This window comes from Tamandua tetradactyla, chromosome 1 (assembly GCF_023851605.1).
Source record: "Tamandua tetradactyla isolate mTamTet1 chromosome 1, mTamTet1.pri, whole genome shotgun sequence".
Classification (NCBI taxonomy): Eukaryota; Metazoa; Chordata; class Mammalia; order Pilosa; family Myrmecophagidae; genus Tamandua; species Tamandua tetradactyla.
Genome location: NC_135327.1, coordinates 6,429,786 through 6,457,188, shown reverse-complemented (window position 1 = coordinate 6,457,188; position 27,403 = coordinate 6,429,786). Strand labels below are relative to the sequence as shown.

Below are 27,403 nucleotides of genomic sequence, written 5' to 3'. Positions count from 1 at the left end.
AAATTCTGACTACTAAAAATAGGCCCCAGCTCAGGTGAAACTGGTCAAGGCAGAGGTCGCTTACTGGGCTAACCAAAAAAGAGGAAAGGGGATGAAACGGAGGTTTTTGTGGCTGTTTCTACGGAGGCTTGGCTGCCTCTGGATTCAGCGGCGGGACTACTCGGGCTGCAACTGCCCCAGGCATAGGCAGAAACGGACTGCTTTCAGGGCTGTCTCCCACCTGAGCCTTCCCCAGGGGAGGGGTGAAACGCAACTCAGGTGGAATCCTTTTCTCAAGGAATTAAGAACCCAGGGCTTGGCAATTTGAATTCATTAAACCAGCCTACAACCTCTCCTCTGTCTCCACCATGCCCCCAGCAGGGAGAGCCTTCCAAAGTTAAAGGAACCACAACATTTTTTGCTGGTGGGACCCGCAGGCAGACAAGCACCACATACTGGGCAGGATAAGAAAAACAGAGCCCAGAGACTTCACAGGAAATTCTTTCAACCTGCTGGGTCTCACCCTCAGGGAAAACTGACGCAGGTGACTCCTTCCCCATGATAGGAGGCCAGTTTAGTCCGGGAAAACCCGGCTGGAGTCTGTAATACCTATGTAGACCCTCCTAAGGGTGGGGAGGGAAAAGACACCTTACAAGCAGGACAAGAAACAAGAAAACAAGAACTGAAAAATTACCCTCTGTTAAACAAAACTTAAGCTAGAGGCCCAGAAAAAGCTGAACTGAAGGTCAAAGAAAAGATAGACAACAAACTCATCTAGCAAGAAAACCCTAGGTAAGATAAGTGAAAGCAATCTCCAGAATAAACTAATTAAGGTAATTAAATGTCCAGTCGCCAGCAAAAAAAAACAAATCACACCAGGAAAATTGAAGATATGGCCCAGTCAAAGGAACAAACCAACAGTTCAAATGAGATACAGGAGCTGAAACAATTAATTCAGAATATACGAACAGAAATGGAAAACCTCATCAAAAACCAAATCAATGAATTGAGGGAGGATATGAAGAAGGCAAGGAATGAACAAAAAGAAGAAATGGAAAGTCTGAAAAAACAAATCACAGAACTTATGGGAATGAAAGATACAGTAGAAGAGATGAAAAAAACAATGGAAACCTACAATGGTAGATTTCAAGAGACAGAAGTTAGGATAAGTGAACTGGAGGATGGAACATCTGAAATCCAAAAAGAAACAGAAACTATAGGGAAAAGAATGGAAAAATATGAGCAGGGACTCAGGGAATTGAATAATAATATGAAGCGCACAAATAAACGCGTTGTGGGTGTCCCGGAAGGAGAAGAGAAGGGAAAAGGAGGAGAAAAACTAATGAAAGAAATTGTCACTGAAAATTTCCCAACTCTTATAAAAGACCTAAAATTACAGATCCAAGAAGTGCAGTGCACCTCAAAGAGAATAGATCCAAATAGACATTCTCCAAGACACTTACTAGTCAGAATGTCAGAGGTCAAAGAGAAAGAGAGGATCTTGAAAGCAGCAAGAGAAAAGCAATCCATCACATACAAGGGAAACCCAATAAGACTATGTGTAGATTTCTCAGCAGAAACCATGGAGGCGAGAAGACAGTGGGATGATATATTTAAACTACTAAAAGAGAAAAACTGCCAACCAAGAATTCTATACCCTGCAAAATTGTCCTTCAAAAATGAGGGAGAAATTAAAACATTTTCAGACACAAAATCACTGAGAGAATTTGTGACCAAGAGACCAGCTCTGTAAGAAATACTAAAGGGAGCACTAGAGACAGATATGAAAAGACAGAAGACAGAGGTGTGGAGAAGAGTGTAGAAAGAAGGAAAATTAGACATGAAATATAAAATACAAAAGGCAAAATGGTAGAGGAAAGTACTACCCAAACAGTAATAACACTAAATGTTAATGGACTGAACTCCCCAATCAAAAGACATAGACTGGCAGAATGGATTAAAAAACAGGATCCTTCTATATGCTGTCTACAGGAAACACATCTTAGACCCAAAGATAAACATAGGTTGAAAGTGAAAGGTTGGGAAAAGATATTTCATGCAAATAACAACCAGAAAAGAGCAGGAGTAGCTATACTAATATCCAACAAATTAGACTTCAAATGTAAAACAGTTAAAAGAGACAAAGAAGGATACTATCTACTAATAAAAGGAACAATTCAACAAGAAGACATAACAATTATAAATATTTATGCACCAAACCAGAATGCCCCAAAATACGTGCGGCAAACACTGCAAACACTGAAAAGGGAAATAGACACATCTACCATAATAGTTGGAGACTTCAATTCCCCACTCTCACCAATGGACAGAACATCTAGACAGAGGATCAATAAAGAAACAGAGAATTTGAATATTAAAATAAATGAGCTAGACTTAATAGATATTTATAGGACATTACACCCCACAACAGTAGGATACACCTTTTTCTCAAGTGCTTATGGATCATTCTCAAAGATAGACCATATGCTGGGTCACAAGCAAGTCTCAACAATTTTAAAAAGATTGAAATCATACACAACACTTTCTCAGATCATAAAGGAATGAAGTTGTAAATCAATAATAGGCAGAACGCCAGAAAATTCACAAATATGTGGAGGCTCAACAACACACTCTTAAACAACCAGTGGGTCAAGGAAGAAATTACAAGAGAAATCAGTAAATATCTCCAGGAGAATGAAAATGAAAACACAACATATCAAAACTTATGGGATGCAGCAAAGGCAGTGCTAAGAGGGAAATTTATTGCTCTAAAAGTCTATATCAAAAAAGAAGAAAGGGCAAAAATTCGGGAATTAACTGTCCACTTGGAAGAATTGGAGAAAGAACAGCAAACTAACCCCAAAGCAAGCAAGAGGAAAGAAATAACAAAGATTAGAGCAGAAATAAATGAACTTGAGAACATGAAAACAATTGAGAAAATCAATAAAACCAGAAGTTGGTTCTATGAGAAAATCAATAAGATTGATGGGCCCTTAGCAAGACTGACAAAAAGAAGAAGAGAGAGGATGCAAATAAATAAGATCAGAAATGGAAGAGGAGACATAACCGCTGACCTCACAGAAATAAAGGAGGTAATAACAGGATACTATGAACAACTTTATGCTAATAAATACAACAATGTAGATGAAATGGACAACTTCCTAGAAAGGCATGAACAACCAACTTTGACTCAAGAAGAAATAGATGACCTCAACAAACCAATCACAAGTAAAGAAATTGAATCATTCATTAAAAAGCTTCCCAAAAAGAAAAGACCAGGACCAGACGGCTTCACATGTGAATTCTATCAAACATTCCAGAAAGAATTAGTACCAACCCTGCTCAAACTCTTCAAAAAAATTGAAGTGGAGGGAAAGCTACCTAATTCATTCTATGAAGCCAACATCACCCTCATACCAAAACCAGACAAAGATATTACAAAAAAAGAAAACTACAGACCAATCTCTCTAATGTATATAGATGCAAAAATCCTCAACAAAATTCTAGCAAATCAAATCCAGCAACACATTAAAAGAATTATACATCATGACCAAGTAGGATTCATCCCAGGTATGCAAGGATGGTTCAACATAAGAAAATCAATTAATGTAATACACCATATCAACAAATCAAAGCAGAAAAATCACATGATCATCTCAATTGATGCAGAGAAGGCATTTGACAAGATTCAACATCCTTTCCTGTTGAAAACACTTCAAAGGATAGGAATACAAGGGAACTTCCTTAAAATGATAATGGGAATATATGAAAAACCCACAGCTAATATCATCCTCAATGGGGAAAAACTGAAAGCTTTTCCCCTAAGATCAGGAACAAGGCAAGGATGTCCACTATCACCACTGTTATTCAACATCATGTTGGAATTTCTAGCCAGAGCAATTAGACAAGAAAAAGAAATACAAGGCATAAAAATTGGAAAGGAAGAAGTAAAAATATCACTGTTTGCAGATGATATGACACTATACGTCGAAAACCCTGAAAAATCCACAGCAAAGCTACTAGAGCTAATAGACGAGTACAGCAAAGTGGCAGGTTACAAGATCACATTCAAAAACCTGTAGTGTTTCTATACACTAGTAATGAACAAGATGAGGGTGAAATCAAGAAACGAATTCCATTTACAATTGCAACTAAAAGAATAAAATACTTAGGAATAAATTTAACTAAAGAGACAAAAGACTTATACAAAGAAAACTACAAGAAACTGTTAAAAGAAATCACAGAAGACCTAAATAGATGAAAGGGCATATCGTGTTCATGGATTGGAAGACTAAATATAGTTAAGATGTCAATTCTACCTAAATTGATTTACAGATTCAACGCAATACCAATCAAAATCCCAACAACTTATTTTTCAGAAATAGAAAAACCAATAAGCAAATTTATCTGGAAGGGCAGGGTGCCCCGAATTGCTAAAAGTATCTTGAGAAAAAAAACGAAGTTGGAGGTCTCACACTGCCTGACTTTAAGGCATATTATGAAGCCAAAGGGTCAAAACAGCATGGTATTGGCATAAAGATACATATATTGACCAATGGAATCAAATAGAGTGCTCAGATATAGACTCCTTCATCTATGGACATTTGATCTTTGATAAGGCAGTCAAGCCAACTCATTTGGGACAGAATAGTCTCTTCAATAAATGGTGCCTAGAGAACTGGATATCCATATGCAAAAGAATGAAAGACGACTCATATCTCACACCCTATACAAAAGTTAACTCAAAATGAATCAAAGATCTAAACATTAGGTCTAAGACCATAAAACAGTTAGAGGAAAATGTAGGGAGATATATTATAAATCTTATCATTGGAGGCGGTTTTATGGACCTTACACCTAAAGCAAAGAGCACTGAAGAAAGAAATAAATAAATGGGAGCTCCTCAAAATTAAACACTTTTGTGCATCAAAGAACTTCATCAAGAAAGTAAAAAGAGGATATCCATATGCAAAAGAATGAAAAAAGACCCATCTCTCACACCCTATACAAAAGTTAACTCAAAATGGATCAAAGATCTAAACATTAGGTCTAAGACCATAAAACAGATAGAGGAAAATGTTGGGAGATATCTTATGGATCTTACAACTGGAGGTGGTTTTATGGACCTTAAACCTAAAGCAAGAACACTGAAGAAGGAAATAAATAAATGGGAGCTCCTCAAAATTAAACACTTTTGTGCATCAGAGAACTTCATCAAGAAAGTAGAAAGACAGCCTACACAATGGGAGACAATATTTGGAAACGACATATCAGATAAAGGTCTAGTATCCAGAATTTATAAAGAGATTATTCAACTCAACAACAAAAAGACAGCCAACCCAATTACAAAATGGGAAAAAGACTTAAACAGACACCTACCAGAAGAAGAAATACGGATGGCCAAGAGGCACATGAAGAGATGCTCAATGTCCCTGGCCATTAGAGAAATGCAAATCAAAACCACAATGAGATATCATCTCACACCCACCAGAATGGCCATTATCAACAAAACAGAAAATGACAAGTGCTGGAGAGGATGCGGAGAAAGAGGCACACTTATCCACTGTTGGTGGGAATGTCAAAGGGTGCAACCACTGTGGAAGGCAGTTTGGCGGTTCCTCAAAAAGCTGAATATAGAATTGCCATACGACCCAGCAATACCATTGCTAGGTATCTACTCAAAGGACTTAAGGGCAAAGACACAAACGGACATTTGCACACCAATGTTTATAGCAGCGTTGTTTGCAATTGCAAAGAGATGGAAACAGCCAAAATCTCCATCAACAGAAGAGTGGCTAAACAAACTGTGGTATATACATACGATGGAATATTATGCAGCTTTAAGACAAGATAAACTTATGAACCATGTAATAACATGGATGGACCTAGAGAATATTATGCTGAGTGAATCCAGCCAAAAACTAAAGGACAAATACTGTATGGTCCCACTGATGTGAACAGACATTCGAGAATAAACTTGAAATATGTCATTGGTAACAGAGTTCAGCAGGAGTTAGAAACAGGGTAAGACAATGGGTAATTGAAGCTGAAGGGATACAGACTGTGCAACAGGACTAGATACAAAAACTCAAAAATGGACAGCACAATAATACCTAATTGTAAAGTAATCATGTTAAAATACTGAATGAAGCTGCATCTGAGCTATAGGGTTTTTTTTTGTTTTTGTTTGCTTGTTGGTTTGTTTGTTGTTGTTGTTTTTTACTATTACTACTACTTTTATTTCTTTTCTTTATATTAACATTTTATATCTTTTTCTGTTGTGTTGCTAGTTCCTCTAAACCGATGCAAATGTACTAAGAAACAATGATCATGCATCTATGTGATGATGTTAAGAATTACTGAGTGCATATGTAGAATGGTATGATTTCTAAATGTTGTGTTAATTTTTTTTTTTCCGTTAATAAAAAATAAAAATAAAAAAAAATAAATAAAGAAAGAAAGAAAGTAAAAAGACAGCCTATACAATGGGAGACAATATTTGGAAACGACATATCAGATAAAGGTCTAGTATCCAGAATTTATAAAGAGATTGTTCAACTCAACAACAAAAAGACAGCCAATTCAATTACAAAATGGGAAAAAGACTTGAACAGACAACTCTCAGAAGAGGAAATACAAATGGCCAAAAGGCACATGAAGAGATGCTCAACATCCCTGGCGGTTAGAGAAATGCAAATCAAAACCACAATGAGAGGGCAGGCCACGGTGGCTCAGCAGGTAAGAATGCTTGCCTGCCAAGCCCGAGGACCTGGGTTCGATTCCCGGTGCCTGCCCATGTAAAAAAAAAAAAAAAGATAGAAAAAAAAAAAACCACAATGAGATATCATCTCACACCCACCAGAATGGCCATTATCAACAAAACAGAAAATGACAAGTGCTGGAGAGGATGTGGAGAAAGAGGCACACTTATTCACTGTTGGTGGGAATGTCAAATGGTGCAACCACTGTGGAAGGCAGTTTGGCGGTTCCTCAAAAAGCTGAATATAGAATTGCCATATGACCCAGCAATACCACTGCTAGGTATCTACTCAGAGGACTTAAGGGTGAAGACACAAACAGACACTTGCACACCAATATTTATAGCAGCATTATTTACAATTGCAAAGAGATGGAAACAGCCAAAATGTCCATCAACAGACGAGTGGCTAAACAAACTGTGGTATATAGATTCAAATTCAGGGCTAACTCTGAAATCCAAGCTCCTAATCCCCAAAGTATTCTGTTCACTGGAATTGAGAGGAAACCTTAGCTCTCGGCTTCCTGGTAGCCAAGGCAAAGACAAAATCTGCTCTAAAAAGCACCTAGGACAGGAGTTGGTAACAAGGAGTGCCCAGGAATTTATTTCCTTTCCCATCTGTCACACTAGCTAGTTGGAAGAGAAAAACTTTTTCCTAGTCTTGGGCTCCACAGTAATTTAACTCTGTGGTTTTGTGCAAGAAACACTGAGACAACACGATGTACAATGTCCCTAAGATAGATTTTGCCAAAAATACAGAAGCATTCGAATTTATGTGAAAAGGGAGGGCACAATGTTAGGTTTTAATTTATTAAATGCATTTCGTGCACCTAATAAGGTCCCTACAGAGTATCAACCCAGCTATGTAGCTTTTTCTCAAAGTGGCTTGAAAATGCTGGGAGGAACTCAGACAATAAACTGTGAACTTTTCCTTTAACTAGTCTTCTGGAATGTTCATTTTGTTTCTCTTGCCTGGAAATGGTCTCTGACTTACATAGGCTTCAGCTGCCCTCTGGTGGTGCTGGGAATCAAGCACCCAGCAAAGAATTCTTTCTACTCACAATTCCTGCCCACTGACACTCACCTCCAAAGCATGGCAGAGCCCAGAACGCAAGGGGAGGACAGCGTTGGAGCCCCATCACTCTTGCTAGGTCTTTATCTCACGCTGGATACCCACACTCCATCTTTAGTGTCTGGGCTCTGAGCCTCCCCTCAGAAAGCCCATTTCATTTCCCTGTCCTGGGGAGCACTGGCATCCTGGGCCAGGCTGGAACGGGGGCCCAAGTCACTGTGGGAAGAAAACAATTCAAGGGCTGTTATCTGATGGTCAGAAGCTAAGAGCAAGGTGGCAGAGTAGCCAGAATGCAAATTAGAAAGTGTGAAAGGAAGCCCAAGAATGGGTCAGATATGTCAAGGGTCAATCGTTCCCCTGAGACCTGCTCTGCTAAGAAGAAATCTTAGTGCTGAAGGGGACCATAAGTCTCACGGATGTCTATGTTCTCATTTTTTAAATGAGAATCAATAGCCTAAGAGAGGGGTGATGACGTGCCCTAGATCATCCGGCCAATCTGGACTAAAACTCAGAGTTAGCCCTGCCTGTTCCCTTTTCCTTACTTCTCAAATTATCACCGTGGTTCCACTAGTCTTGAAATAATTTACAGAGGAAGGAAGTAGAATATCAAAATTAGAAGAATTTTGGAGTCAAGAAAACAAAGGGTGGAACTCTAGTCTGGCAATATACATGGGACTTTGGGCAAGTTATTCAAACTTTCTGAATCTCAGCTTCCTCATCTGAAAAACACAACTTCATGGAACTACTATGAGGACCATGAGATTTTGGATGTAAAGTTCTTAACTCAGTGCCTGGTTCATAGTTAGCATTCAGTAAGCGTTAGCTGATCATTCTTATGGGGCCTTCTTCACCCTTGACTTATACCTGTGCACCAATGCCCTTGACAACTTGAGAAAGGGAATTCAGACTTCAAAAGAACCTTCCCCCTCCAGTGGGCATGTGCCAAGCCTCCAGCTTCCCCACCCCACGTAACCCACTTACCAGTGACATTACACCCTACTAGAGAGAGCAGTGAGGTCCAGAACAACAGCAGGGATTGGTGGCAAGGGCACAAGTTGCTGCTGAGACTGAGAGCACATGTGGATCCAATGATTTATACCTCCAGGTGGCCAAGGAAAGGGGTAGAGGAGGGAGGACTATGAGACCCATGGTAATGATCAAAGAGCAGGTCTTGGTGAACCCATACTTGAGGACTGACAAGTGTCAGAGCCCCAGAAATTCCTGCCCACTGGGAGGACGCCATGTATCAGCACAGGGGAGGAGTGTTGCTTTGCAACAACCTGGTTAGAAACTATTCTCAAGGTGCAACATTAGGGAATAGGTTCAGGGTCCATTGAGACCTGCTCCCCCAGAACTGACAGCTTCTTTGGTTTTGGGTATAATAGTAGAAAAAGTCTTCCAGAAAGGTTTTGGGGTGAAAGACCTAAAATTTGGCTCTATCTCAGCCCTTAACCTCCAACTCCAACACAACCCCAAGTTCAATTTCAACTCAACTTACACACAAGTGCACACATACACACAGCCTGGTGTGATGTTGCCACTTCAGGTCAGCGGCTCCCACCTGGACAGGGTAGGCTGCCCTAGAGGAAAAGAGAAGGCCTGGAAGGGGGCTGCTCTCCCAGGGCTCAGCCTGAGCTGTGCCTGGGGTTCACACCTCCTCTCCAATCCCACCCTCAGCGCCTGCAGAAAATCATTCTACAGACCTTCAAGATTCCCAAGCTGTTTTTTTTATTGAAAGCTCTTCCATGCTGATTTTTTTAAAGCATGCACATGTCTTTGTATTTTGTTAATAATTAACAAACTGATAAGCAAAAAACTGGAAGGGGGTGTAATGGTTGAGTTCATGTGTCCACTTGGCTAGGTTATGATGTACACTTGTTCGATCAAGCAAGCACTGGCCTGATTGTTACTGTGAGGGTATTTCATAGATTGAAATCATTAGTCAGATGATTGCATGTCTGGCTGATTATATTTACAATCAACAAAGGAGATTGCCTTCAGCTATGAGAGGAGTCTCATCCAATCACTTGAAGGGCTTAAAGGTAAACTGCTGATTTCCGCAGTCAGAAAGAACAAACTATAGCCATCCACCCCAGTTCCAACCACAATCACGATCTCCAGTAAAAGAACAAAGAAAGGATAGCAGGCCCCAAAACAGGGACTGGCCATCTCATCCTGGGGCTTGAGAGAGAGATCAATGGCAAGTCACTCTGGGTTTAGCTCTCACCAATCTCTCTCTAGCCACACCCACCTATCTGCAGTATTCTCAGAAAGAATAGATGACCCATCCCTTCTAAATATAATCCCACCAGCCATGCTCAGTCCTCCTTGCGCTTCCTCATCTTTGCCCCAAACAGCACAGACAAGAGAGTCAGTACCAGCCTTTATTGGGGAGAAGCACCATTTCCCCTGCCCAACCCAGGGCTGTTTTCTGTGCTCAGGGCAGTAATGGGAAGAAAAGCAGAGAAGAAAGGACCGTGGGTGTCCATTGAAGTGTCATGAGCCCCAGGGTGTCATCCTTTACTGGCTACCAGGACAAGGCCCCCGGAGTCACCAAAGAAGCCAGGGCAAATCAGAACAGCTAGGGCACGGGGATCTCTGAAAGCAGAAAAAATACCAAGTCACAACTGTACCCTTCCAGGCTCCAGCTACCCAATGTGTTCTCCCTCTCCCCAGAGAAGCTGGGCATACCTTGCCCTCAAAAGCCTTAAACGCCTCCCTGCTTCCTAGACAATCCAGTCCAAGCTGGTATTGAAGACTTTCAGCATTCAGATGTCAACCACATATCTCCTATTATAAAAACAGTGGGTCTATTCACTTACCCACCTTCACCCTGCCCACATTCCCACCCCACCCCAACTTAACCCATACGTTCCATCCTCTGCCCTTTGCTAGCGTTCACCAGATCACCTGCCCAACATGTTCTCTGTGCTAGCTTTCCACCGTCACAGTCTTTCGGACTGGAAAGATCTCCCCAGAGAGCCACACCCACGCTGGATGCCCATAAGCCCATATTGTCTTCACAAGGGCTCTGATCTCTAAAGTGTGCTTTCTCTCCAACTAGACTCTCCAAGGGCAAAAACCCTGTCTTGGCCATCTGTAGTCCCCTTCCCCAACACCAAAGCCGGTGCTCTGCACATAGCATGAACTCTTTGTTGATAATGGTGGACTGTATTCACCTAATTCAGAATCAGACTTGACAGTCCAGTTGGAGTTTATGATCAGTTTGGGTGGCAAGACCGGTGGGGCACAGAACCGGCCACAGCCTGACTTGCAGCACTTTTCTCCGACTGAACAGTCCTCATCAACCAGGCAGCCCATGATGCACAGGCCTGCCAGAATGTTTGGGCAGTTACCGCCCCTCCCTGTAGGAAAAATAGGCAAAGAAAAGGAACCACGTGGTCAGCAAAACTGACTGCTAGTTCCCATCTGGAACTCACACTCAGAGGCTCCAAGTAAAGCAATCCCTGACACCAGATAGATCGTTACCAAAGTAGCTGGGAAACTCTGAAGCTACAAGATCTGAGAATCTGAAAGGACCCAAACAGCATCTGGGCCAAAGGTTTTCAAACGGCATTGCACAGGGAGTTGCCTAAATTACTCAGGGCCTGACATCTCTGTAGGTCTGTGGGGGCTGGTGGGAGTGCAGAAGAAGCAAGATTTCCAGACCACCACCCACTCCTCCTTCGCCTGGGCTTCGGTTTAGGTGTCACTTCCTCAGGAAGGCCTTCTTTGCCATTTTAGATGAGGTTTGGTGCCCCTGTTTTGTGCTCCCCTAGTACCTGGGTCATCTCCTTTCATCAAACTTTGAAATTGGGTTCCACATTGACTAGCACAAAAGGAGCGCTCAAAAATGTATATTGGTTGTTTTTTTTAATTTGAGGACATAATGTTGGGTGAAATAAGCCAGAAACAAAAGGACAAATATTATATAATTTTATTTATATGAAAATAACTATAATATGCAAATTTATAGAGACAAAAATACATTACAGGGTGGGCAACGGTGGCACAGTGGCAGAGTTCTCACCTACCATGCCAGAGACCCAAGTTCAATTACCAGTGCCTGCCCGTGCAAAAAAAAAAAAAATATATATATATATATATATATACATTACAGGTTACCAGGGAGTGGTGAGGGTGGGTGGGTGCTGGGGAGTGAATGCTTAATGGGTTTGGGTGATGGAAAAGTTTGGGTAAAGGGTGGTGATGATGGTAATTACATTGTGAATGCAATTAGCACCACTGAATTGTATACTTGAAAGTGATTAAAATAGAAATTTTTATGTTGTATCTATGTTACCACAATAAAATTTTTAAAATACATTCAAACAACACAAAATTTTGTTTTTGTTTTTTTTAATTAAAGAAACAAAGGAATCAGATCAGGAATACTTTTATCTGTTGAATGCATGTTGCTTCCACCTAAAGATTTCATTTGGAAGGGGAGAAAAGTTTTGTGCTAAAAATTAGGTCTGAAAACTAAAGATCTTACCAACTTTTCCATTTTACAGATAAAGAAACTAGAGCTCAAGAAGGTCACAGAAAACATCAGCGTCAGAACCAAGATCCAAAGGCAGACACCTACCTGTTTCTGGCCTAGGGTTTTTGTTGTTGTTTTTATGTTTTCCTACTACCCCACACTGCCTTCCCTAGTTTTAATTGACTACCTGAGCCCCTTGGCCCTAGAAAGAGGTTTCTCTGGGCTGGGGTTAAGGGAGGGCAGGAAGGATGAGGACTCTGGCTCCTCCCAGGAAGGAAAGAGAAGAAGGCCACAGATGGCTCCCTCCCAAGTCAACCCTAGGGCCCAGGAAACACGCAAGGACTTCCTCCCCCAAAAGCCTACCTACCTCCCTCAATGTCTCCTCGACAGGCGTGGCCACAGCCGGTGCTGCAGCATTTCTGCCCCTGGGGACAGGCCGCATCCCCCTCGCACAGCTCCTCACACGGAAGGGGATCGGCAGGACAGTCACCGCCAAACTCTGCCACAGAATCAGAGCATTAGGGCCCAAAGATGCCCTTATATCTTTGTCACTCAGGCTACAAAACACATTTTTCACCATGTGCCATGTATATGCGAATATAGATAAGTTTAAAATGTCCAGATATGTGCATATATATGCATATGCAAAGCACCCTGATAGTTTACATTCTTTCCATTTCTTCTTTTTTTTTAATGCTGGGCATAAACTACTAAATTGACTTCAGGACTCAGTTTAATAAACACCATTCAGGTCTAACCTACTGAGGCAAATACACTAGCTGCCAATCCAATATTCATTCTCCCTTCTTTCTTTCTTTCTTTTTCACCTACTTTAATACCCCACGACTTCATTCCTTCTTGCAGCTGCTCACTAGTCCATTGTTCCTGCTTCCATTCTTCACTGGTTGTACCCTTAGGCCACCGCCATCCATTGCAAATCTCAAACACTGTTGCAGTAAACAACAGCGTGCAAATGCCCATTGGTGTCCCCATTCTCAGTTACTCCACGCATACACCTAGCAACGTCTCCCTTCTTTCTTACTGTGGTAGACCATTACCTGGGTGGTCACCAATGGACCCCATCCCCTCAGATGTGTCCCCTGAGTAGACCCCTCCCATGCTGACGCTGGGCTTGGCTATGTGATTTGCTTTCACCAATGGGATATTAGCGAGTATGTTGCAGGCAGAGGCCTAATAAACACTTGAATAGTGGGGCTTGTCCTCTTAGAACACTCCCTCTTGGAAACCAGCTGCCATGCTGTAAAGCAGAATGATGAGAGACACTGAACAAAAAGACTCTGGAGGAAGAGAGGCCATCCTGGACACTCCAGTCCCAGCCATGCTCTCCACTGACCTCCCTGCTTGAGGAACCTCAGCCACATCATGTGGGTATAAGAACTGCCCAGCTGATTCCAGTCAACCTACACAACTTTGAGAAAAAAGAAACTGTTTGCATGTTAAGCCTCTTAACTTTTGGGGTGGCTTGTTATACAGCAGAGGATAACTGAAACACTTATTAGCAGAGCCCCAGGTTTGTTCCGAAAGGCAATAAGCCCAGCTGAACTTATTCACTTCCCCAGATTCTCCTGAAACTAGGAGTGGCTATAAACTAAGACATAAACTGGGAAAACTTTTACACTCCTGATCACAGGGACCACCCGTTTCTAACGGCCCCCTCCGTTCTTTCTTCTTCCATTTCAGAAGACAGACAAACACGGAGCGATAGGGCAGAAGTACTCCCAAGGAGAGATACAGTCTCATCCTCGAGTGCATCGTGGAGCCGCCACGCCAGCCCTGGCACCAACTCAGGACTTCATGCTGTGTGAGAAAAACAAGCCCTGTTTGGTTAACTTTCCGTTACACACAGCCAAGCACATTTCTGATGAAGATCATCCCTATGCAGACAATGAGACTCAGAGAAGAGAAAGGACTTTCCCAGAAGTACAGAATGAGTCAGTGGCAAAGCAGGATGAAACTCAGCCTCTTGATTCACAATGAAATAGTCTATTACCTCACGGTTAAAACATGTTGTCAGCTGTTCAGGTCACGGGGAGCAGACACACCCACAGAAGGCCACGTCCAAAGCAAATCAACCCACCATGACTCATTTGTCTCAGTGTTTATTTCAAATAGTTAAAATGGAAAAAAAAGATCAGCAGGCAGTTAAAGGTTTTGTAGAGAAGTAAAACAGGACTGGCCAGGTGCCTCTGAGTAGAAACAGGTAAGTATGATTGCATATGGCTGGCTCCAGGAAGTCTGCCATGATGGAAAAAGCAACTTTCCAACGTACGTGCCTTATGAAGGACATGAAGGTTTCTATGTGTGCCCTGGGAGAAAAGGCTTATTTCACATAGTCAGCCATCTTGATTGTTGGAAATAGAGTCATTAATGTTTTTAATCTAATCAGATTAGAGAACCAATTGCAAAAACCCCAGAACCAACTCAGAAATCTCATCCTTAAAATTCTATTTCTCCAGAACCACACCCGGCAGCAAATCTCTATCAGTCGGGGTCTCTAGAGAGAGAGGACAACGACGGCAATAACGATCACAGCAGCGCTTGCTAAACCAAACGACTGGACAACCACAAGTCAAGTTGACATGAACTTAACCATCGCATCCCCATTTGACAAATGACAAAAGTGAGACTCAGGGAAATGAAGGGACTCATTCGAGACCACAAAGCAAGCAGACAAACCAGAGTCTAGACCCCTAACGGGCTAGAACTGTCTCTTGAGAGCAGGTCCCAGTTTCTGACCTAAGCCTGCTGGCAGCCTGACTGCCAAACAGACCTTCAATGACTACGGTAAACCTCCAGCAACCTCAGAGCTTAGAGGAGGCAGGAACTGCTCATAGGCCAGGAAGGAGTGCTTCCTGTGGGGTTACATGTAGCAACCAGTCCTGTTGGGTGAGCGGCCCAGCACTCCTCTAGAACTGGAATGGCAGAAAAGTAGTTAACCACAACTCAGTATTGCCTCCCGCCAGGCTAGGAACCCCGCTCAGCAAGTCAGCTCCCAGCAGATCTATGGGAGATTCACTATTCTAGCTGCCTGCCTGGTTCCAAGTTAAATAAGAAGTTCCATCTAGCCAAGCCAGGGGCCCAGAGCAGCTCACAAAAGTGCTGTCCCTGTCTGTCAGTCTCTCCCTCAGCCTCTGTATTAAGCCATCAGCTTCAAACATTGGCAAGATTGCACCAAGTCCAACAAGTTGGCAGTGAGTGACTGGCCTGAGACAGGTTCCCAGGCCTTGCTTCCAGAGCTGGGGCCCAAAAGTCCCGGCAAGGAGTGCAACTCTCTTTTCTTCTCTTATGGTCAGGCTGCTCAAGAAAGCTTGCCTAAGCCATGCACAGGCAGTCCCACTGGGTACAGGACCTACTACCTAGGGAGGTTTGTCTGGAAGGAAATAGATGTCACACGTTGTGGCATTTCAGGGTCTCAAAGAGGAACTATCAGAGGATGAGAAAGCAATCCTGGTTCTGGATAAGAGGAGCTACTTAGAAATTGTACTCTGACCTATCCCAAATGGAAGGGAGTTAATGTATATTGAGGACCAAATATTTTACATGCTTTGAATCATTACAACAACCCACTGAGGTAGCTATTATCTGCTCCATGTTACAGAGTAGGCAACCAAGCCTCAAAGAAGCAGAAGAGACTGGTCCAAGGATCCCTGGCCAGTACCTGGCAAATGTTCAGTTTAAACCAAGATCTCTGACAACCACAGTGCAAACTTTTCCACTGTAACATGCTATCATCTCAGAGGAGAAGATGGATCCAGCTCCTTTAGAAAACATAATGGAAGACGTAATGTAAGGCTCCATTTAATACAGCAAAGAAGAAAATAAAATACCTAGGAAAGTTTATCAGGAAATATTTTAAAACTATAAAATGCCCTGAACTATATCAAATACACTTGAACAATGATAAGACACAAAGATTCAATGTTTTAAAAATGTCAGTTCTCCCTAAGTTAATTTATAAACCCAACACCATTCCAAAACAAAGTAGCTTCAGTGTTTTGGGGAATAAATTGACAATATGATCATAAAACCTATCTGGAATAACAAAGAAGAAAAAGCAGCTGTGAAAATCTGAAACAAGACAGAAACAAGAAGGGGCTGGCCATAGAAGACAAATTGTCAATTTCTAGTACCATTGGCAGCCCCTCACGGGAATGGGGGGTGAGGGGGCACACAAGGAATAGAACAGAAAGTTCTGTCATTTCTACCTGAAAATTTTCTCAACTCTGTTACCTTTTCCCATCTCCACTTCCACCTCCCTAGTTGAGGGGATGCCATTTTTCACCTTCTTGTTCATCTCCATCGTAACTTGGAACCACCTTCCCCTCTCTATCTCTATTCTAACACAGGCTTTCTTTCCATTTTTAAATGTGGTGAGTTCCTTCTCATCTTAAGACCTCTGCACATGCTTTTCTCTCTTCCTGGACAGTTCATCATATCCTTCACCTGGCTAACTTTAACTTTCCCCCAGGCTGCAGCTTAAATGTCAGTACACTAAACAGGCCATCACCCAATCTAAAGTGAGTTTCCCCATTATATTCATATTTATTCCCTCTTTCTCCTCTCCCTCTCTCTCCCTCCCTCTCCCTCCCTCTCTCAGCACCTTTTAACTTTCCTTTGTTGTCCTTATCTCAATTTGAAATTACATATTTATTTACATTCGTATTTATTACTAAACATCTTTCTCCCCCACTAGACTAGGACTCCATGAAGTCAAAAATGGGATTCATTTTGCTCCCAACAAAACACCCAGAACCCAGCATTGACTCTAGATTAAGTATAAAGATTTGTTGAAGGAATGAATGAATAAATGGAGAACTGGGTCGTAAGGTAAGAAATCCCTTTCAAACACCTCTCTACAGAACCGGTTTCCAACAGTACATGGATATCCTGTGTGTGCACGCAGGCAAAGAGTGCCAAAGGCAAGAGAACAGTGATATGTGCGTTTGGCCTTGCAAAGGTACCAAGATTCTCTTCTGCTATCTCTTTGCAAATTCTCTAGCTAAGATTTTAATACAGTCTATCACAACTGACAGCAGGAATCAGAAATCGCCCAACAGCTCTCAGGCCTGCCTGCAAACCAGTATATGTCGAGGTTACCCTTCTGACAGCGTCCTCTGCCTGCCTCGAGCACACGCATGCCACAAACATGCACGCAGCTTCGGTACTTTCTGTACACCAATTTTTCTAAAAGTGCCCAATATATTAGCACACACTTATTATCTCTCAAAGTAAAATAAGTCCAACAAGATGACATGGGCATATTTGAGAAAGAAACAAGCAGACCACACAGACTACAGGGTATGATGGGGTTTCTTACCCGGTTTTCGCTTAAGGATGGGGGCCACACAGCTCCTGTTGCAGCCAGACGTGCAGCATTTCTTTAGACCTGGACATGTCTCGTCACTGATGCACCTTTTAAAGCAGGGTTGTCTCCAAATAACCCTGGGACAATCTCCTTTCCTCCCTGCAGAAAAAAAAAAAGGAGACAGAGCCATAGACAGGAAATAATGGTACCCGGGGACACCCACAGGCAGAGCAACAGGGGAAGTCAGAGGAAGAAAGTCCTGAGCATCCTTCAAGCCTCTCTGGACACTGGTGCCAGAGCAAAGGGACAATAACAACAAGAACAACAGCCAAGGGGGTGTGGTGTGTGCGAGCTCTTTTTTCTCTGTTTCTTTTTCTGGAGTGAAGCCGCTGTTCTGGGGTATGATCGTGGTGGTGAATGCACAACTATGTGGTGATGTTGTGGGCTGCTGGTTGTGCACCGTGTGTGGAATGCTTGTATGTTGGGAATGTATGTGCTTGTACATTGTCTCATCAATACAATTTTTTTAATGAAAAAAAAAGAGCAATAGCCAACATTCACTGTAACATTCACTGGCATTTACCATGTGCCAGGAACATCTTATTTGAACCTCACAACGATTCTATGAGGTAGAAACAATTATCCCACTGTTATAGATGAGTATATTAAGGCTTAAAAAAGGAAGGCTTTAAAAAAGGCTCTAGGGCCCACCCTCTTAATCATTACATTAAACAGACTTTCCTTTTCAACTTTCCCCTCCAGCCATCATAGGAACTCTGAATACAAAGTAAAAGAGATAATCAGTGGTACATTCTTTCCTGAGTTAAGGAACTGGGGACACTGAATAAAGAAGGGATTCCAAAAGGAAGAAGAGGTACTCTAGGCAAGTTAGATTTCAAGAGCTAACCTAGGAGACAGTAAATTCTCTGTTTCCATCTATCCCAAAAGCAGGCTCAGAGAACACACTGGGATTTTGCCCCTCATGCCAACATACCTTTAGGAACATCTCCTCGGCAGACCCGACCACAGCCTGTGCTGCAGCACTTCTGCCCAGCCGGACACGATTCATCCCCTTGGCACAGCTCTTTGCATGGATTCTTATCAGGAGGGCATTCTCCCTCTTTCACTGCAAAAGATACCATGTAAGCCCAAGGTAACTGGCCAGGCCTCATGAAATGGGGAAAACTTCAAAGACTTCCAGCCTTTCCAAACATTCCTCTCCAAAATACCTCTGCAACTGGCATTTTTGCTCCCCTACAACCACTAAAGGACCAACGACTGTGAAGATTAAGAGAGAGGGAGAGAGAGAAGATGGGGTGATCTTCCTTAGGGTGCTCTCGGGGAACTCCGCTAGAAACCCCAGTTGGAAGTCCTATCTCCTTGTACAGAGACAGTGAAGAAAGTCAAGAAGACCTATACTGGCTGTCCCAAGCATCCACTCATGCAGTCCTGAACTACAGAGATGACCATCTCCCCTCGTCACTTTCTGTTACTGTTAGCCAAAGACCCCAAATACCAGCTCACCATGCTCTCCTGCAGTTAGCCAGGATGACAGGGACCAAAGAGTAACAAGTGCCTTCAGGAGGAAGAGGTAGTTCAACATCATGATGATGCTGAGAGTTCAAATGACAGCTCAGTTCGGGTCAGAACTATACACCTTGCCCAGAGGATGAACTAACAGATGGGGAAGGACTAGGGGACTGCCCCAAATTCAGGCCCAGTGTTCTCTTTCGCAATATTCCCCCCAGGATGTCTTCTCCTGGCAAGAAGAAAAGGGACTGGTTGCTGGTATGTGAGAAAATTCCTGGCACTACCAAAGGGCACATGTGATGGGAGTGATCAAACCCTGAAATGCAATACACACACCACCCTTGGATAGCATTGTGGAACCTAGTGGGTAACTGGAGAAAAGGAAGGATGGCCATCAGATAAAGGATCAAAGACAGCCTAAAGGGTTTTGGAAAGACACTTCTGTAGCCGAGAAAAACAAAGGAAAGCACTAGAGATGCAACTTAATAAGAACCAAAAGCAAATAAAACACACTGTGACTTCTATTCATCTTAGCAACCTGGAAAACAGAAAATGCAAAAGGCTACTTACAAACTATCAATGACAGAAAAGCAGCATTTGAGTTTGTTCAGAACTAATACAAATGCAGCAAAAAACTGTATGTCCCTCTAGCCCACACAGGCCATTCTTGAACTGTATGAAGGCTAGTTAGCAGAACCCAAAAGAACAGTTGGTATCACTTGAATACTTGACTCTCTATGTACCCCCTTTCTTTTTCTCTTCTTCCTGTATTTCTTTTATTTTTCTTTATTGGTCCTACCTATGACTTTAGTCAGCCATGATACACAATGATGTCCATTGGTACTCCTGAGCCCTGCTGGGGTTAAAGGGCAGAGGACTTTCAAGACACAAGGTTAAAATCGCCTTAGCAGAACCAAAAAATTTGGTGCCAGGAAGGTTTCTCATCTTTAAAAGGCTGATGTTGGAGTGTGGAGATAATTAGTATCTGTTGATGACCTATTGTGTGTTTTATGTACATTTATTATTTTAATCTGCACAGTAATCTTAGAGGTAAGAAAACTAGTTCAGAGGTTGCAACAAGTAACTCACGACTGGCTGTTTTTATCCCCTTATCTTGTTTTGCAGTAGCACTGTGATGTCTCGTGCTTCTACACAAAGCACCCTTGATAATTATTAATGAAGAAACATAAGTCATGCCAGAACTGACCTTCTTGTTCCTTATCCTAAGCCTGCCTCTTTGCTTGAATGGTATAAAACGCTGAAAGTTTCTCCAATTTGGGGAGACAGATTTATGATCCATAGGCCTTCTAATCTCCTTGCTTTGAGTTTAGCAATAACTTCTTTCTCTCCTCAAAATCCAAGTGTGTAGTGATTGGCTGTGCACATCAGGCAAGGACTCACTTTCGAGCCATAACAGATAAACTCTACAGCGATTAAATTTCTACATCCCCAGCCTATCCCAGAATCATCAGTCTTGTGCGGAAGAGAAGCCCAGCTCCCTGGAACAGAGGAAATCCACAAGCCAAGACCCAAATGTCACCTGATGCCTTCAGATCTCTCAAGGCCTAGAAAGATGCAGCTGTGGGTGTTTGGGATGGCATGGGCCAGACCAGTCTTGCAGGGTTTTGTCCCGCCGCCCACCCAACCCCCACACCCCCTCATCCACTTCAGGTCGCACTCTAATTCCCGGGGCTGAGTGCCGGGCATATTCAAATACAAAATTTCCGAAAACTGAACTGCAGACACCGCTGTACAAAATACCCGCCTCCGCTCCCTAATCCCAGCCCATGGAAACCTGCTCCCCTCCTCCTACACCGCGCTTGGCAGAACGGCCCTTGACTGAATGCCACCTATAAGCTCACTACCGACCGAACGCCCACTCCTGAGGCGCAGCGCCCTCGCTGGAGAAACCTGCAGCAACCCACACACACAAGGCTTCTCCGAACCCCGCACCCCGGCCAGTGGCAGCGGTTCGGTTCCCATGACAACTGCGCCGCTCGCCTTAGCTCGCTTCCGGGCTAGCGAGTGGCGCGGCCCAATGACGTCACGAAGCCACCTTCCGGCCGGTGGCAAAGTCGGACTGAAGCTGTGGGGACCGGGGACGCCATGGGGGCTACTGGGGAAGCCGAGCAGCCGCGGGGACCCGGCGGGGCAGAGCGAGGTGGCCCCGAGCATGGGGACGCGGGCTCAGCGGGGCAGCTGGTTCTCACGGTGAGGGCGCCCCCGGTGAGGCCAGGGCTGGACCTGGGCTCGGGCCGGACGGGGCCTCGGGCTCCCGGGACCCTGGCCCGCGGGCGAGAGAACGCGGAGTCTGGTGCTGTCGAGGGAGTTGGCGTTTTCCCAGCCCGACGACCCGGATTCAAATTCTGGTGCCGCCCCCTTAGCTAGGTGACGTGGACCCGTTCTGTCAACTCCCTGAGTTCCAGTTTCCTCTAATACAAAATGGAGATGATTAGTAGCTGCCTCCTAGACTTGTTGTGGGCATGGGATGATAAATGTGGCTATGTCACCTGCCACAGAGTAGGCCCTCTACCAACGCTGGGTCCCTTCCTTCTACCGTTACAGAAAAAAAGTGGGGTTGAGACTTTCGAGGCAGGAGCTTTTCCTCAGTTCTTCCCGGTCAGGGTCTTCCAACCGCTGCTATTCCCCACACCCCAAGGTTGGAGAGGCGATGAAGGGATCTGAAAAGCAAGGATTTCTAGGTTTAACTTCTACCTATCCTCGCAACCCCACCATTATGTCACAGGATCGGTGACGTCTGCTTCCTTGATCCCCACAGAATCCTTGGAACATCATGATAAAGCACAGACAGGTGCAGCGAAGGGGCCGCCGTTCACAGATGACAACAAGGTAGGGCTCCCCCTTGGCAGGCTTTATTTCCCAGGCACTGGCTTGAATGGCAGCTTTGGGGTCCCCACTACACAAGACCGAGAAGCGATCTACAGCCAGTAGAAAGAGCACTGAATTGTGAGGCATGCAACTAGGTGAATGAAACGGGAGGACAGTATATTGAATGAAATGTCAGAAACAAAAAGACGTATTATCATGCCTCACTCATATGGACTAACTATAATATACAAACTTGGAGAATTGAAGTCAAAGGCATGGGTTATCAGATTGGGGCCTATTGTGAAGGGTCCTAGATTGTAAGCTCTTGAAGCAGTCACGTCTGTTCTGGAGTTGTAGCTGTTATTTCTAAATTCTGAGATACTGAGCAATTTGTGTATAAACTGGTCGTTCCCTGAAATTTTGAGTATTTTATGTGACACCTGAGGCAGAGTCAGAGTTCTGAAGCTGTGAAAGTTAGCATTATCCCATACAGCAACTGTTTAAAAAGTAAAAAAAAGTGATCAGACTTTGATTAGAGGTATAAGTGAAGCTGATTTGGACAGGACTAAGGTAAATCAGAGTACAGGGTAAAGGATGAAATGGTCCATATTTTTAAACTTCAACTTCTATGTGAGACCAAAGGAAGAGGTGTGGGTTTTTTCTGTTTCAGGTAGTGTATTATCCAATTTAACTTGTATGATCAGTTTATTTGAACACCATAATTATATGGAATCTTGAATAGGGTGTGAGATCTTGTTGGTTTGTGTAGATTAGTGTAATGCCCTTTTACTTCCCAGAGTAAGCTGAGCAGAGAATAAAAAAAAGTATTTGCAAAGTCCCCTTAAGTACTGAGAGAAAGGCAGAAATATTCAGTTTCCCCATCTGGAGAATTCCTGTTATTCCTGCAAGCAGTGGGAACAACCCATTCAATAGGCTGAGCCCTTGATCTTGGGGTTTGCCCCTTTGAAATTTAGCCCTGCAAAGGAGAAGCTGGGCTCCCGAATGACTGCATAAGAGTCACCCCCAGAGAACCTCTTTTTTGCTCAGATGTGGCCTCTCTCTCTAAGACAGCTCAACAGGTGTATTCACTGCCCCCCACCCTATGTTTGGAATACGACTCCCAGAGGTGTTACTCTTCCTGCAACATGGGACAGGACTCCTGGGGATAAGCCAGGACCCAGCATCATGGGGTTGAGAGAGCCTTCTTGGCCAAAAGAGGGAAGAGAGAAATGAGACAAGTTTCAGTGGCTAAGGGATTTCATCCAGTTGGGAGGTTATCCTGGAAGTTACTCATATGCATTATATAGAGATCTGTTTTAGTTTGTAAAAACTGCCGGAATGCCATATACCAGAAACGGAATGGCTTTTAAAAAGGGGAATTTATTAAGTTGCAGGTTTACAGTTCTAAGACCATGAAAATGTCCAAATTAGACTTCCAGGGAAAGATACCTTGGCTTAAGAAAGCTGATGATGTTTGGGATTTCTCTCAGCTAGAAAGGCACATGGCAACATCTGCTAGCTTTCTCTCCAGGCTTCTTCAGTGGCTTCCCCAGGGGTGTTTTCTTTAGGCATATCCAAAGGTCTCTGACTGTGTGAGCTCTGTTGGTTCTGTTGGCTCTTTCCAAAAATTGTTCCCTCTTAAAGCGCTATAGTAAGCAACCCCCCCCTTGAACCCCACACAGCTCCACGGAGACCATCTAATCAAAAGTTACCACCTGCAATTGGGTGGGTCACATCTCCATGGAAACAATAAAAAAGAGCCCACCCAGCAATATTGAATGAGGATTAAAGAACATGGCTTTTCTGAGGTACACAACAGATTCAAACTGGCACACTATCCCTTTTTAGTCTGTGGTGTATTGGAGTGACTAGAAGGAAGTACCTGAAGCTGTTGAACGTGTTCCAGTAGCCTTGATTCTTAAAGACGATTGTATAACTATATAACTTTTACAGTGTGATCATGTGATTGTGAAAACCTCATGTCTGATGTTACCTTTATCCAGGGTATGGACAGATTAGTTAAAAAAAAATACAGACAAAATAAAGAAATGAATAATGGGGGGGATAAGGAGTTAAAAAAATTTGGGTAGACTGAAATACTAGTGATCAGTGAGAAGGAGGATAAGGGGTATGGGATGTATGAGTTTTTTCTTTTTCTGGAGTGATGCAAGTGTTCAGAAAATGATCATGGTGTTAAGTGCACAACTGTGATGCTGTTGTGAGCTATTAATTGTATACTTTGGATGGGCTATGTGTGCATGATGCGATCTCAGTAAAAATATTTTTTAAAAAAAGAAGAGCACTGGACTAGGGAAGAGGAGACCCAGTTCCTGTAACTTTATTTATCCTTGAGCAAGTCATTTCCTACTCTGAACTCAGACAAAATGAGGAGGGTAGATTGAACAGTTCCTAAGATCCCTTACATCCACTGGCTCTGGTTGAAGGCTCTAAAGAGGCAGTATAGTGTAAAGGTTAAGAGGGCAGACTCTGGAGTCAGACAACTGGGTTCTAATGCAGACTCTCACAAGCCATCTAACCCCTCTGAAACTCTGTTTTCTCAAGAGTAAAAGGGGGCTAATAGTAGAGTCCTTCTCAGGGAAGGGATAGAGAGAGCACAAAATGAACCCTAGATATGTTCATTATATTTCTTGACCTGGGTAGTATTTATAATTATTTGTGAAAGTAAGTGGGTTTTACTGCATGAATATTGTATTTCCTAAAACACTTTAAAAATAACATTCATAGAGTTTTATGAGAATGAAATAAAGTCATGCATCTAATGTGGTTTGCACATAACTAGTGTTCAATAAAAGCTCTTTGTTATTGCTGTTAAAGGATTATGTATCAGCAGTTAGCTGGGCAGACTGAGAATGGATGCATTTGGGCCATGTCCACTAACTATCTCTCCCCTGAATAGTTTTACAGATCCTGCCATCTCCATGGACCTCCTCCGTGCTGTCCTGCAGCCTAGCATCAATGAGGAGATCCAGACTGTCTTTAACAAGTACATGAAGGTGAGAGAACCACAAGGACAAAAGATTAACAGGGAGAAAGACTCATGGGAAGCCCATTAGCACTCTTTCTGGCTCTATCTAGTACACACAGATATCTAGTTTTCTAATTCTGAATTCCTAAGCAGTTTTCTCTCTTAGGGGTAATTCGAGTGCACCTTTTGCTAAGCTGTTGCATGAAATGAATGAAGCACAATGTGCTTAGCACTGTTCTGGAAATGTAATAAGCATCCAACAAGTGTTTTAATATTTCTTTAATAACATCACCATGATAGTTTAAAATTATTTCCTGGGTCCCTAAATAAACTTCTGCATACCTCTACTAGAATGTTCCATGGGTGCTTTGAACACAACATGTTCAGAACTGAACTCTTTGGTTTTTGTCCTAAATCTCTTCCTCTTGTTTATTCATTCATTCCACAAGTATTTATTGAGTGCCTACTATAATACCAGGCACTCTTCTAGGCACTGGGGATATAGCACTGAACAAAACAGACAATGTCCTTGCTCTCTTTAAACAAATAAGTACTATAGTAGGGAATGACAGAGGAGGATAGGGAGAGAATGACCAGTAGGAAACAGGAGGGCTATTTTATATGTTGTAGCTAGGAAAACCCTCTCATAAGAGGACATCTGAGCAGAGACCCGAATAAAGTGAGGAAAAAGCAAGCCATGCAGGTATTTTGGGGAGAATCAGTCCCCTCAGGGGAAACAAGAGCAAAGGCTTCAAGGCAGGAGTGCTTGGCATATCCAGAGCAACACATTGGCCTTTGTGAAGGCCTAGGAAGGTAGAGGAGAGATGAGCTTGTACAGGACCTTTTAAGTCATGGTGAGGATTTTGGATTTTATTCTGAATAAAATAGAGGCCCTTAGAGAGTCGAACAAAGCACATGATGTGAGCATTTTAAGGGGAGCACTCTTGCAATTGCCTAGAGAATAGACTGGGAGGATCACTTAGGCACTTATTGGAATAGTCCTGACGAGATGACGGTGGCTTGAATATTAGCAGTAAGAATGTTGGGAAAGACTCAGATTCCATATGTATTTTAAAGATAGCAACAGGATTTATTGAGGACTCTGCCTTCCCTTTCATCTTCTTTATCCTATACACTCCACTCCCCAATCTTTGAAGTCCTGTACACTCCACTTCCCAATCTGTGAAGTCCTGTACACTCCACTCCCCAATCTGTGAAGTCCTGTACACTCCACTTCCCAATCTGTGAAGTCCTGTACACTCCACTCCCCAATCTGTGAAGTCCTGTACACTCCACTCCCCAATCTGTGAAGTCCTGTACACTCCACTTCCCAATCTGTGAAGTCCTATACACTCCACTCCCCAATCTGTGAAGTCCTGTACACTCCACTCCCCAATCTGTGAAGTCCTGTACACTCCACTCCCCAATCTGTGAAGTCCTGTACACTCCACTTCCCAATCTGTGAAGTCCTGTACACTCCACTCCCCAATCTGTGAAGTCCTGTACACTCCACTCCCCAATCTGTGAAGTCCTGTACACTCCACTCCCCAATCTGTGAAGTCCTGTACACTCCACTTCCCAATCTGTGAAGTCCTATACACTCCACTCCCCAATCTGTGAAGTCCTGTACACTCCACTCCCCAATCTGTGAAGTCCTGTACACTCCACTCCCCAATCTGTGAAGTCCTGTACACTCCACTTCCCAATCTGTGAAGTCCTGTACACTCCACTCCCCAATCTGTGAAGTCCTGTACACTCCACTTCCCAATCTGTGAAGTCCTGTACACTCCACTTCCCAATCTGTCAAACGTTCCCCTTTTCTCCTGTGTCTCTGTCTTGGCTTGGCCTTCATTATTTCTCATTGGGACTCCTGCTGTGATCCCTAACTGCCTCTGTTCTTGCCCTCTTTTAACCCACCCTCCAAAAAGCTGCCTGTGTGATTTCTAAAGTGTAAATCCAATGGTATCACTTTCTGTTTAAAATCCCTGAGTGACTTCCCTTTGTCTTCTGGACAAAATCCAAATTCCTTAATGTGGCACATAAGGTACATTGTGCTCAGACTTCAGCCACATCCCTGTCCATGTATGCCCTGGTTATTTCTGCCCCTTATCTTAGCTTATCCCAGAATGCACCATGCCTTCTCACACCACTGCACCTTTACATATACAGAAATAAAGAGTTCATGCCACTATGGAGAGAATAGGCTAGGATTAACCCCAGGATTGTCAGCCTCCAAAGCCTTTTCCTCGTTGTTTCCCAATAGTAGATAGCAAGACTGAGAAACTCTTGTGTACAAATGCTAATTAAACACAATTTGTGGCTCTGGACTCCTTTCTTATATAGGCTGTGAGTACGAAAGCCTCATGTAAATAAGGCAAATATAATATTTTATATTGTATTATATACATAATATATGTTTGCATTCAGAGTACAGATAATCA

At 43.1% G+C, this 27,403-nt stretch overlaps 2 protein-coding genes across 5 annotated transcripts in view; one reads left to right on the top strand and one right to left on the bottom strand.

Moving 5' to 3' along the window:
- Positions 1-6,908: 6,908 nt before the first annotated feature.
- Positions 6,909-21,115, bottom strand: WFDC3 (WAP four-disulfide core domain 3). Of its 2 annotated transcripts, none has more exons than XM_077167872.1 (8): positions 21,017-21,115; positions 19,142-19,230; positions 18,612-18,743; positions 17,630-17,776; positions 12,659-12,790; positions 10,988-11,173; positions 10,500-10,598; positions 6,909-10,406 (listed from the first exon to the last, which is right to left on the bottom strand). In XM_077167872.1, the coding sequence occupies exons 2-7, from the start codon at positions 19,221-19,223 to the stop codon at positions 10,570-10,572; spliced, it is 708 nt and encodes a 235-aa protein (XP_077023987.1). In that variant the 5' UTR covers positions 19,224-19,230; positions 21,017-21,115; the 3' UTR covers positions 6,909-10,406; positions 10,500-10,569. The 2 variants fall into 2 exon arrangements, with proteins under 2 accessions (XP_077023987.1, XP_077023986.1); XM_077167871.1 differs by having other exon boundaries at positions 19,142-19,376; positions 21,017-21,101.
- Positions 21,116-21,177: 62 nt separating this feature from the next.
- Positions 21,178-27,403, top strand: part of DNTTIP1 (deoxynucleotidyltransferase terminal interacting protein 1) — a 32,841-nt gene continuing 26,615 nt past the window's right edge. The window contains exons 1-3 of one of the 3 annotated variants that reach the window (XR_013178864.1): positions 21,178-21,358; positions 21,927-21,997; positions 24,894-24,990. Coding sequence is in view for 2 of the 3 variants with exons in the window: in XM_077167862.1 (XP_077023977.1) it covers positions 21,254-21,358; positions 21,927-21,997; positions 24,894-24,990 (273 nt within the window). In the remaining variant the exon portion in view is untranslated. Of the gene's footprint in view, positions 21,359-21,413; positions 21,536-21,926; positions 21,998-24,893; positions 24,991-27,403 lie in introns of those variants that run through there. The other 2 variants (XM_077167862.1, XM_077167859.1) reach the window with 2 other exon arrangements.